Below are 11,637 nucleotides of genomic sequence, written 5' to 3'. Positions count from 1 at the left end.
TGTTAACATTTCCATGGCACCATAGCTAAGGAGGACTTCCAAGCACAGGATTTCTCTCATACTCAGTTCAGGAACTCTTCAATTTTTCTATGCATTTTTGCTGCACCACTGACTTGAGATATTTGATCCAGAATAATGCTAATGCTTTGCTTTTCTTCATTCCAGACTTTATTCAGTCTCATTAAAAAAACATCACTGGGGAGTAACAGGGCCTTGGAAAGCAGGAAGCCCAGCCAGCGCTTGCTTGCATGTACATGGCAAAACTCAGACCAGAAGACAGATGAACTCGGTCCTTCTCTCATTTGAGAAGCAGCTCAGGTCGACATTGCTCTGAACTTTGGAGATGATCTGCCTGCTAAGCTATAGCACATTTATGATTTGCAGGTTTCTAGTCTGACTTGGCTTCATTTTTTAACTTTTCATTTTCTTTTTAGGGACCCAAACTGTTCACTGGGTTTGGCAGCTGATGGCTATTAACTGTCACACTCCAATAACCAGGGGATAGTTAGAAGAGCATTAAATATTTGCACTGTGCAGCAAGGCTATACTTCATCTCAGTACACATGAATCCCATGCTCTTTTCACACTGGAAGAAAACCCACCTTATTGCTATTCAAATCTATCTGTCTGTCTCTCTTCCCACACTGTCATTACGCATGCAAGGCCTGTCAGTGGCACTGACACAAAAAAAAAAGCTCTCCCTTTATGCCAACACCAGTGACACCTGGGGAAAAAAAAAAAAGACACAAAAGAATTATTGCTTTTTACATTTCTGTTTATTTGGCCTTCATTTTCTAGTAATGTAGGTTATTCAATTGCTCTATAAAGGTATTTCTCCTGCCCTGCACAGGTGTGTGCTCTTTCCCACAGGAATAGGTTATAGACATATCTATGTGAAAATAGGTTTTGGTAACTGAGGTTTGTACGTTTTGTATGTCCCTGGTTAAATTGTGAAGCTTTGTTTAGAGTACAGTGGCACATGCGTGTGTGTGTGTGTCCTCAGCATCTTAACTGCTATTTTTAGTCTAATCTTTTTGGAAGTATCCTATATAGGCACTCCTTGTGGTCTGCTTTTAAAAAGCAAAATTTATTTTGGCCTCTGCAGGAAGCATTTAAAGCACATAATGAATAATATTTGACACAGGAGTCAGTTAGCAGTCATTTTAGATTAACAACACTGCTCAGAAAAACCCTTGCAGGGGATTAGAACAAGGGAAAGATGCTTAGGCAATAACCTCTGAGCCAGTTGGTTGCTGAAATATTCACAATAGACAGAACTATCTCAGAAGGTCTTAAGTGTGAGAATTATCCCCAGGAAGAGAACAATGAGTTAGTGAGATATAAAACAATAGGCTCATGCTCTAATACAAGCAGTTAGCGCTGTACATGTTCACTTTTCATTAATCTGTAAGACTTTCAGGCAGTAGCAGTTGGTACCCAAATTAAGACTTCCTCTGTCCCTTTGATCTTATGTAAAAACTAATGAAATGTATAATCTCCAACACCTCTGAAATCCCGCTGGTTAGAGGGAAACTATCCCTACCTTTCCCATGCCTGTCTCAATTCACTAAATGGAAGCTATATTTAACAACAGGCCAATCACATGATCACTGAAAAGGAACAGCACAAGGATCTGTAATCCTAATGCTCTGGAGCTGTGACTGCTATAAATCCTTCGCAGAATGATTTCCTTTAAATCCCAAACATGTCATCACACTTTTAATTAACATTTCTTTATGAAAACTGTGGATAAGACCCTTTAAATTAAAGATTGTTCCCAGACTTGTCATCTTAAAACACTGTGCATTTCTATTGTCATTTTCATGTAGCACATTTTACAGTAAAGCTTTTTTCCTTTCCTTTTTTCATCTTTGCCTTCCTTGTCTTAACCCTCAAACAAGTAGTAACAGCTATCACTATTTTAATGGTAAACAAATAGTTTTAACTTAGTTCATATACAAAAGGGAAAACTAAAAGATCAGCAGTGAGTACAGGCTGAGATGTGGCTCATACTTCTATACTCGAATTCCTACCAGCTTCATCTTTTGAGTTTACCACCTTATTGAGCCTAACATCATCTTTACAGAGTGAAACAGATTCAGAGAGGGAAGCGATCTGCCCATAATAACAAAGTAAATCACTTGCAGAAATGGAAACATAACCTTTATTTCCTGATTCCCAGATCTTACTCTTTTCAGCTCTTTAGCATGTGGCTTTGTGAACAACTGTCCGATTTCCTTGCCTGTTGGTTTCAGCAGCATTGCAATACACTTCATGTGGTATGAAATCAACCCTAAAATGCATGATGCATAGGAGACACACTCTTATTTCCAGCAAAATAGAAGTTTTATCTGAGTGAGGGTAACATGTTTTGGCCAGCAGCTGGCGGAGGTGGATTTCCATTACTGTTTTTTCTGGAAGTATCCCAGCTCAGAACTTTGGGTCTGAATGATGGCTCAAGCTCAGTGACAGACTCACTTCAGTTTTCCCATCTGGGATTAGAGACAATGGGATGTGTCACTTGCAGACAATTCTTTCAATGATATGTTTTTCAGGAAGTCTAGTTTTCTAACGTGCCCCTGTGTGGAAGAAGTTGGTAAAGGACAAAAGTGAAAAAATAGATGTGAGAGAGAAGATTAAGGATGACAACGTTATCTATTATATACACAAAAAAACCTTCATCGGTGAGAAGCAGGAGAGGGGTATAGATTCTGAAAAGAATTCTCAATGAAATCACCAGGCAATTTGACAGCACAGGTTCAAGTTATTTAGCATGATTTGGCAATACATTTCTAAGTATCCATATATCATTCAAGAATATCCATTGACAGATATTGGAGAAATAATGAATAAATACAGCAGGTCAGACTCTGATGCCCTTCCATGAATTGGGTAGTAGTTTATTCCTCAGCTGCTCCCACTGCCTTCAAACTATGCTCTGTAGCTGACATTCGGAGCCAAATGTCAGGAGCCCAAGCTCACCAAGCATGTCAGTGGAAAAGCTCAGAACAGAACTTCTGACTTGGCTCTCTTGCATCCTGAATTGAAAACAAGAAACGGCCTAGATAAAGAAAGAAAAAAAACCCTATGTTACGACTCCCTTCCTTTACATACACTCCCTTCCTTTTTACTAGTTATGTTGTCTTTTAGTTCCATTGTTATAGCAGAGAGCATTTACATATTTAAATTCTACTTTAAATGAGACATAATTATCTGTCCAGGATATAGGTAAAGTTTTTACAAAAGGAATGGAATGTGTCACTGATACAGAGCAAAGAAACAGCAGATTTAACCACTAGATCATTGGTCTTTCCTTACTGACAGCCAAATTCATGCAGTAAGTATGGTGTGGCCTATGTGACCGCACATTAAAAGCAGAGACTGCAACATAACCTTCCTCCGCCTCTCAGCTTTTCTTGATTAAAATATATTGCATGGATATATCAACTTAAAGAATTAAAAATTAACTGTGAGATGTAAAAAATAACATTATTCTGATCAACCCATAAAGGCTGAAGACCACGTACTGTAGTCTCTTTCAACTTCGTTTGCTCTTACATTTTCACTTCAGTATATTTTTCTCTCTCTCCTATGATAGAATGTGAGAAGTGCAAAGCCCAAAGTTCTTTGAGAGTAGTACTGTGGAAAAACCAGCCAAGTCTTGTTTGCACAAAGCTGTTCATGAGTAGCTCCACAGATAGACAAGGCCTGTGCACACAACGCTTTTCACCTAGAAACTGTGAGCCCGAGTCCTTGAAGAACAGTCCATACTTACAGTGCAGCGATCTGCACTTGTGATGATGGGGTTCCATGGTCCCATATACATATTGATATACTTGCATGAATCCCACCAGGTGTCTCTAAGAAGACCAAGCCTCTTCTCCTATGCATCAAACCAGGTACTGGGCCAAAGAAAGAAGGGAATCAGGACCACAGCCGTGATTTCTCCCCATGCAGTGCACCAACAGTGTAATAACAACAATAGATCTCTGTGTGTCCCTTGTTCTATGCTTTACAGTAAAATGTGAAGCCTGACTGTGCGGACTTACCATTCTTTGATGAACCCTAGCCATTAATTTTTCATCTTCCCTGTGGTATATAAACACAACACTGATGTTCCTTCCTTCCTTCCTTACCACTGAGCTCACTCTTGAACATCCACCTGGACACGGAAAGTCACGGATCAAATGCATAGATCTAACATGTACTGTGGGTTAAGAGCCCTTTTCCTGCTTCTGATTCAGTACGATACTTGGAGGAATGCCGGATACATAACAATATAAAACCAGGAATTACTGTACGACAATTTTTTATTTATCGGTATCAAATTACATAGCAAAGTAACGAATGCAGTATCAGATCACCTCTTTGAATAATGTAAATACAAACAAAATCCACCATATTGCTTAATTATCCAAAGTAAATTAAAAGTTTAAAAATGTGCGTTTCAGAGATTCCATTTGGCGTATCCTGTCAATATATCCTGCATAAATATTTCTGTACCTCATTTTCACTAAGTGTACCTTAATTAAATACAGCCTCCAGAAAGCTCACATTGAGGAGATAGGATCTAGCTGTATGTTTATGTTCATCAGCAGCTCATGCCTCTGTCCTGAAATCACTGAACGTACCTAGCTGCTAGCCTGACAGCCCAACGTGAAGTTACGGTATGGTGACCAGGACCTGCTCTCACATTAGTGCCAGACCCAAAGTTACTGGCATCAGTGTAAGAACACTGAATGCATGGCACCAGCTTTGGATCATGTTCCTTAAATTACTGACAAAATAGCTATTCGCTTTCATGGAAGCTGGGCTGGATGTGATGGCCAGATCTTCTATACTCAAACAGTTAAGGAAAATCTTGGGATAGTCAAAATTGGTCTTAACGCTACTGTGACTCCACTATACAGAAAGAACTATTCCTGGTTTACAACATTACGTTACACACAAAGTCAGGTTTGTTGATTTCAAGTATGTTGTGTAGGATTTGGTCACAGCTAGATAAAACTAGATAATTCAATAGAAATATTTTACTGGTGTTAATCAGCAGTGTCATTTACGTGGGACTTTCTTTTAATCTGTGTCAAGAGAACATTTTTTTCCAGATGAATGGGAGAAAAAGCTTCACTTAGCACTGTTTCCAAAAGTTAAGACTAGTGAGACATGGTAGTGGTACAGAAAGAAACACACCATAGAAATACATATTTTGTTTAGAATAAAATGAACAGAAGTACAGAAGCGTTGATGCAGGTAATTGGAAAGGTGAGGGAAGGGAAGGAGGAAAAATTAGGCAGCGATCCCACGGTGACACGGGAGTTACTGTTGATCCCTCCAATTCACCAGTATCAGTGGAAGTCTGGCTTCTCTGGGAAGGTGCAACCTGAGCGCTTGATAATTACGCTGGCTGCGTAATGTCCAGCTCGGATGCACTCGGTCACTGGCCGGTCGTAGACAAGCTGTGAGAGAAAGCCTAGGAACAAAGCAGAAGAGAGAGAGAGAAGGAAGAAAAATGGTTATCTTTTGAGTGCATCAGTTTGTCACAGTGCTTAGGTGACTCGCTGAGTTAGGGTGCTGCTGCTGTCATTTTCACCTGAAGTCTCCAGTTGGTAGCTTCAAGCAGAATCACAGAATGGTTTGGGTTGGAAGGGACCTTAAAAACCATCTGGTTCCAACCCCCTGCCATGGGCAGGGACACCTCCCACTAGACCAGGCTGCCCAAAGCCCCATCCAGCCTGGTCTTGAACACTTCCAGGGATGGGGCATCCACAGCTTCTCTGGGCAACCTGTTCCTGTGCCTCACCACCCTCATAGCAAAGAATTTCCTCCTAACATCTACTCTAAATCTACCCTTTTTTAGTTTAAAACCATTACTCCTTGCCCTACCACCACACCCCCTGACAAGGAGTCCCTCCCAGCTTTTCTGTAGGCCCCTTTAGGCACTGGAAGACCGCAACGAGGTCTACCCAGAGCCTTCTCTTCTCCAGGCTAAACAACCCCAGCTCTCTCAGCTTGTCTTATAGGAGGGGTGCTCCAGTCCTCCGATCATCTTTGTGGCCCTCCTCTGGACTTGTTCTAATATGTCCATGTTCTTCTTGTGCTGGAGGCCCCAGGACTAAATGCAGGCCTCTAGGTGGGGCCTCACGAGAGCAGAGTAGAGGGGCAGAATCCCTTCCCTTGTCCTGCTGGCCACGCTGCTTTTGATGCAGCCCAGGATGTGGCTGGCTTTCTGGGCTGTGAGCACATGTTGCTGTCTCATGACGAGCTTCTTGTCAACCAGCAGCCCCAGGTCCTTCTCAGAGCTGCTCTCAACAAGTAAATCAATGATTACCAAGACTGATGTTTACTAGTGACCTCAAAAGGATTTACCAGTATCCTTGCTCTTTTCCAGAGAGAATCCTGATTCCTCAAATACCTCAAATGCCTCAAATATATATTTAAATAAAACACAGCAGTTTTCCCTACAGAAGAGAGCTCCTTCTGTCCCTACTGGCTATAGCCACAGCCCCACACAACTGTCACTGTGCAGGCTTTTCTCAAAAGAGGGGAAGGCACATAGCAAACAAATGTTACCAATATTCACAGTTACAGACTTCCATAGAGAAGATAAAGTGAGAACTTTTTACCTGATAAGGAAAGTTAGATGACATCTGTTGTCCTTGACTATGGGAAATTTAACCTAAGACTTGCAAAACAGTGGGCACCCATCCCCATGCTCAGATACCCACACCAACAGCAAACCGTACAGAGAACCAAGCACCTCTCTCAGTCAGGGCACTTGCTTAACTGTTTTAACTAACAAAACCTCTAGCATTCATGGTTTAGAAAACCAGAAATCACTGGAAGCTGAGTGTTTTGAAAACCAGAGTACATCTTTAAATTAATATAAGTAAATGGACTCCTAAAAAGGAGATTATTCATAGGTACTTGGAAAAGTTAAGTACAAGTGGTACCAGAAATTTTATGGATTGAGTCTCTTATCTCTGAAACATTTTATCTTGGCTGAAACTTTTGTCATCGAAAGCACGTCAGAACTTATGGCAGAGGTGAAATATGTTTTTTAAATTTAGAAGAGGTTTTCAAGATGTGAAAAGTAAACTTAGTTTCTTATAATTTAAAACTCCCCTCTGTCATTCTAGAGGTAATACTTTATTCACTTTTATCCTGTTTTTAATGTCTTTCAGATGTATCTCCCTTCCCCATCCAATCGCAGACGGAAAGTGAGACTTACCCAAGAAAATCTGAATTCCAGTAAGCTGAAATATGTTTTTTTTTAAAGTGTTCTAAAGCTTTCATCCACCATTTCAAGTTTCCATGTCATGCTCTGACAGGTCTTGGGCCTTCACAGTACAAATCTAGCCTTGAAACTATGTAGCTCATTGGTACCAATTTCTGACATATCACAAATTTTGATTCAAAGATAATGTTTTGCTAGCTTTCTTTCGATAGTCGAATATGCTTTTGCTGTTCAGCTTGGTTACTAGTGGAAAAAAGATCCCACGTTAAGTTATGATGCTCTCATTCAATCCATGCTCCTTCTCAAAATATTTCCTTCAGTGTGAAACAGAGTATAGTTTTAGAAGATGGCAAAAATATCTTATTCTGTGCAATAATATTGGTTCATTGAAGATTAAAAACCAGGTACATGAAAAATAATGTCACAGATTAACCAAGGATAATACTGGTGAGCATCAGACCCTGTTTTTATGGATTACCAAGCTCTCTCTTGGCTTCTCAGTCATGACTGATGGTAAAAAGCCAAGTTGATAACTGATTTTCTTTAAACTGGGGCTTTACTTGAAACTACTAAATCTATAAATCAAATGCTTTTCATTGGAATGGAGGGGAGCATAGAAAACAGGTGTTTTAAATTTGTATGTTTCTGACATCAATACTTTTCTAGAGAAACCTGAACTACATACAAGCTGGAATTTCACAGATATTGACTGACATTAGTTGGGAAAAAATGAATGCTTCACCAGCAAATGTTAAGTCCATAAACACAAGTGGAGAAAACAGGAGTTTTCAGTATACAAAGATGAGAATCTGAAAGAGGAAGAAATTGTGCTGTGAGTGCTATCACTGATGGCAGTCAGGGGATGACAGACAACACAACTGTGGCAGGATGGTCCAGCTGTAATAGCTGGGTAACAGTTGAGAAATTCAAACAGCATGCCTGGCAGAAATCAGGCCATTTCTGAATAACGAGATGAAAATGGTCTGCTCTCCATTAAATTAACATCCATTCTTAGAGGAAACTTTCCTGGATGCGTAGAGAATGTCAATCATTACATTTAAACTGCCTGGGAGGCAGGAGCTTGTCAGTGTGCTTCTGGGTGGTTAAAACTTCAGAGCAAGTTGTAACCGTATGCAAAATGAGGCTGTTAAGACAGTCCGTTTCTGACTCAGTGAGTATAGAAGATGCACTGGGCAGACCTCCAAAGGCAAACACTCAGCTAGGTTTTGTGCTGAGCATGAGTTCAGAGAGCGGTTTATACAAGAAAGAACAACTGTCCTCTATGTTTATGATCAAGGCATCGAATATATATGAAGATGAGGAAATAGCAAGGAGCAAAGGACCATAAAACATGAATTACTTTTCAACAGCAAATAGACTGAGACTGTCACCACCTCCCAAGCTCACAGTAGTCTCAAGCTAGTATATTTTTTGTCTTCAGTGCAGCTACTTCTTATTTATTCTGATCTAAGCGAAAGCAGAATCAAGTGAAAAAAAAATCCTGTTCTAATTGCAGATAGAAATGAGAGATCTCTGTGATTTTAGAGCAGTGAAGAAATGACATTAAGTGCAGCTGTCATATATGAGATATGTAGAAACTGTAGAGGAGAGTTTGCCCTCAAACCATTCTCTTGTCTGTTGAGTTTCTCTTAAAAGGTATGTATTTCGTAGATGAAATAGAAATAGCAGTATCTGACACAATATCGCATTGAATGACAATACAAACACACATGCCACAAACACAGAACTACATCACATTCTAAGATTAGGCAGTTGGCAAAGGAGACCCCAAGGGAACACCAGAAAGCACTGCTGTTTGAGCAGAGAAACAAAGAGCTCTATTGGGTTGGCTGCTTCAGCTGCAGAATGTTCTTTTTAGTTAATGCAGTAAAAAGCAACATGGTCAGAATGCAGTTTAAAGCTTGCCTCCTCCAGTGTATAAGGTACTGTGATGCAAACCCCCTGAGTCACACTCTCAAGGAGGCATGGATTCAGATCTTCTGGTTCCAGATGAGGAAGTTACTGCCCCATCTGTTTTTCACCATCCTTCTTTGCTGTTTGTGTAACCTGACTCTCTTGTCAAAATGAGTCAGATTAGCTTTAACAGTGGACTGGTCAATAGTAGGTCTTTGTTAATGTGGTTAATTTAAACTGAAGCGGCATAGGTGAATACTCAAACAGCTCTACCAGCAAGCAGGATGGTGGAGGGAAGACACAAAGCAGCTAAAGGCTGTAATCTTTTTAAGGTGCTATGATTGCCCATGCAGAAAGAGAAGTGAACATTGCCATGGACTTACTCCACACTCTTACAGTTTCACAGGCAGAATGGGCAGGATTGATCTTGTATCATCGGTCTGGGCTCACAGAACTAGATTATCCCAACACATACTAAAATAGATCAGCAACTATTTTAACCTATGTCATGCCCTGAACTAGTTTCTGGCTATCACTGGAATAGAGTGCAAAAAGTAGTACTGTATTTGGCTATACAAGACAACTTCATTTCAAATATTTTACCAAAACAACTTTTAGGCACTATTGCCCACTATCTTCTAGTTGCAGCTGTTCTGCACTAGCATTTCAACACTGCTGAGGTTGTGCATGGTATTACATGCATTACATACTGCACTCTTCACACTAGAACACAAAGAAAAGAACGAAACTTAGGAATTTCCCACTCATCTGCCTCTTGCCCTGACATCCAAAATGTTTATTGTTTATGGAATAAGAGAAATGGCAGTTGCAGGATACCCAGTTGGCCATCTTGGTAGGTGTTCAGAGTAGACTGGGATGCCTTTTGTCTTCCACAATCATGGACAGCCAAGTAACCACCTTCTATCTATACTTACTAAGAACTTCTTTGGAACAGTATCCAGCTAGTCCATGTACTCAGCAACTTCTTAGAAAGCAAAGAAACTGCTTCAAAAGCTGCTATAAACCTTACCATGCTATAAACCCCCAAAAGAAAATGTATTCACATAATCACTTCTGTCATCTGGGAATAAGACACCAATAGCTATTTTTGGCCCATAATCATTTCTTTTCTGCTCAGTAGAGAAAAGCATCTCTGAAATCACTGCTCTAAAAGGAATGCCTGAAATAATTGAGAGTTAATTTTTATCTCCCTCTTCCTTATTACATATACTCAAAGACAATGTTTACAATTGTTAGGCCCACAAACAGAATGGGGGACAAAAAAGTCAAGTTGTTTTCTTCCCTTTTGTGCTCACCAACAAATTAACGGTTCCTTAAGCCAAGTGCCAGAAGTGGTGCTTGAGCCTCAAAATCCACACCCAAATCAAGGCCTCACTGAAACCAGCTCAAGTCTCTTCCGAAATGTCAATACAACTCTGAAAAGACATAGGAAGACAGTCCTCTGACTGACACAAAAGGCATTGTCTTTACTTTGTTATTTTTAGGAGCTGAGTAGCACTTTAAAATCATTAATGGAGAAGCAATTTCATTTATTTGTGGCCAGCAAAGTAGACATTTCGGAGGCAATTTCACTGAAATGTGATTTCTCTGAAAGTTTTGTTTCCAGATTATCAGTGGTAGTTAGAATGAATGCCTAGCGCTAGTGCAGTTGGAGAGGAATGTAGGAGTCCAATAGCTGTGATTTTGAAACAGTTCTGGTCTGCCTCAGTAATGGTTTAACAACACTTAAAAACAGCTTATATTGAAGTCAAATATTTCATTTCAACCTGTACACTTGACAATTAATTTTAATGACTTATAATTACTAATGTTGGCTAGAAATCCATTTATAGCCTCTGACACCCAGCTCACCCACTACTCATCTTTCTGCAGTCTCTCTCACACTTCCAATCTTCAAAAAACGCCCAAGGAAATATTAATGTATTTTTTATAAATGCAAGAGAGAAAATCAGGAAAAAAAGCAACTATCAAATGCATTAATTATAAACAATTACAAGTTGTTAGAGCCCCTCAAAACATTTTTGCTATGTGATGTTCCCAGATAATCCTCCTCTTCCAGGTGAGCCCTGAAGCACCTAACACAATCCGTGTTAGCCAGGCCATTTGTCAGCAGAATTGTCCCAGCCACAAAATGGTTCACAGACAACTGAGCTGTCTCCCCTTTCTTGTATTTAAAGTTTCTGCACAGTAATCTGTGAACTGCCTTTTTAAGCTGGTATTATTCCACCACAGCGGACAGCCGCAAGCACCTTTTTACACTCTTGTTTGTGTACAGCATTTATCACAGTTGCCTGAGCGGTCTATTTTTAAGTGATCCCACTAGCTTTTGAGGCCAGCAGTGTGTGAAGATACAGTTTTCAAGAAACATTACTCTGGTAATTTAAAGTCTTGTAGCTGATACAAGTGAGGTGTTTTTTATTTTTTATTATGTCTTTTAGTGCTGTTGGAGTGGGTTAATGTTGTGGTAT

General features: G+C 40.0%; 1 protein-coding gene across 6 annotated transcripts in view; it reads right to left on the bottom strand.

Annotated features, from left to right (window-relative positions):
- Nucleotides 1-1,868: 1,868 nt before the first annotated feature.
- ADK (adenosine kinase) overlaps nt 1,869-11,637 on the bottom strand; it is a 292,330-nt gene continuing 282,561 nt past the window's right edge. For 4 of the 6 annotated variants that reach the window (XM_040564497.1, XM_040564500.1, XM_040564498.1 and 1 more), the window contains one exon: nt 4,296-5,470. In XM_040564497.1, coding sequence (XP_040420431.1) covers nt 5,346-5,470 — 125 coding nt within the window. In that variant the 3' untranslated portion in view covers nt 4,296-5,345. Of the gene's footprint in view, nt 2,580-4,295; nt 5,471-11,637 lie in introns of those variants that run through there. The other 2 variants (XM_040564502.1, XM_040564503.1) reach the window with 1 other exon arrangement.

The sequence above is a fragment of the Cygnus olor genome, chromosome 7 (assembly GCF_009769625.2).
Source record: "Cygnus olor isolate bCygOlo1 chromosome 7, bCygOlo1.pri.v2, whole genome shotgun sequence".
NCBI lineage: Eukaryota > Metazoa > Chordata > Aves > Anseriformes > Anatidae > Cygnus > Cygnus olor.
Note: the sequence above shows the minus strand (reverse complement) of the source record. Positions and strands in the feature narration are given on the sequence as shown.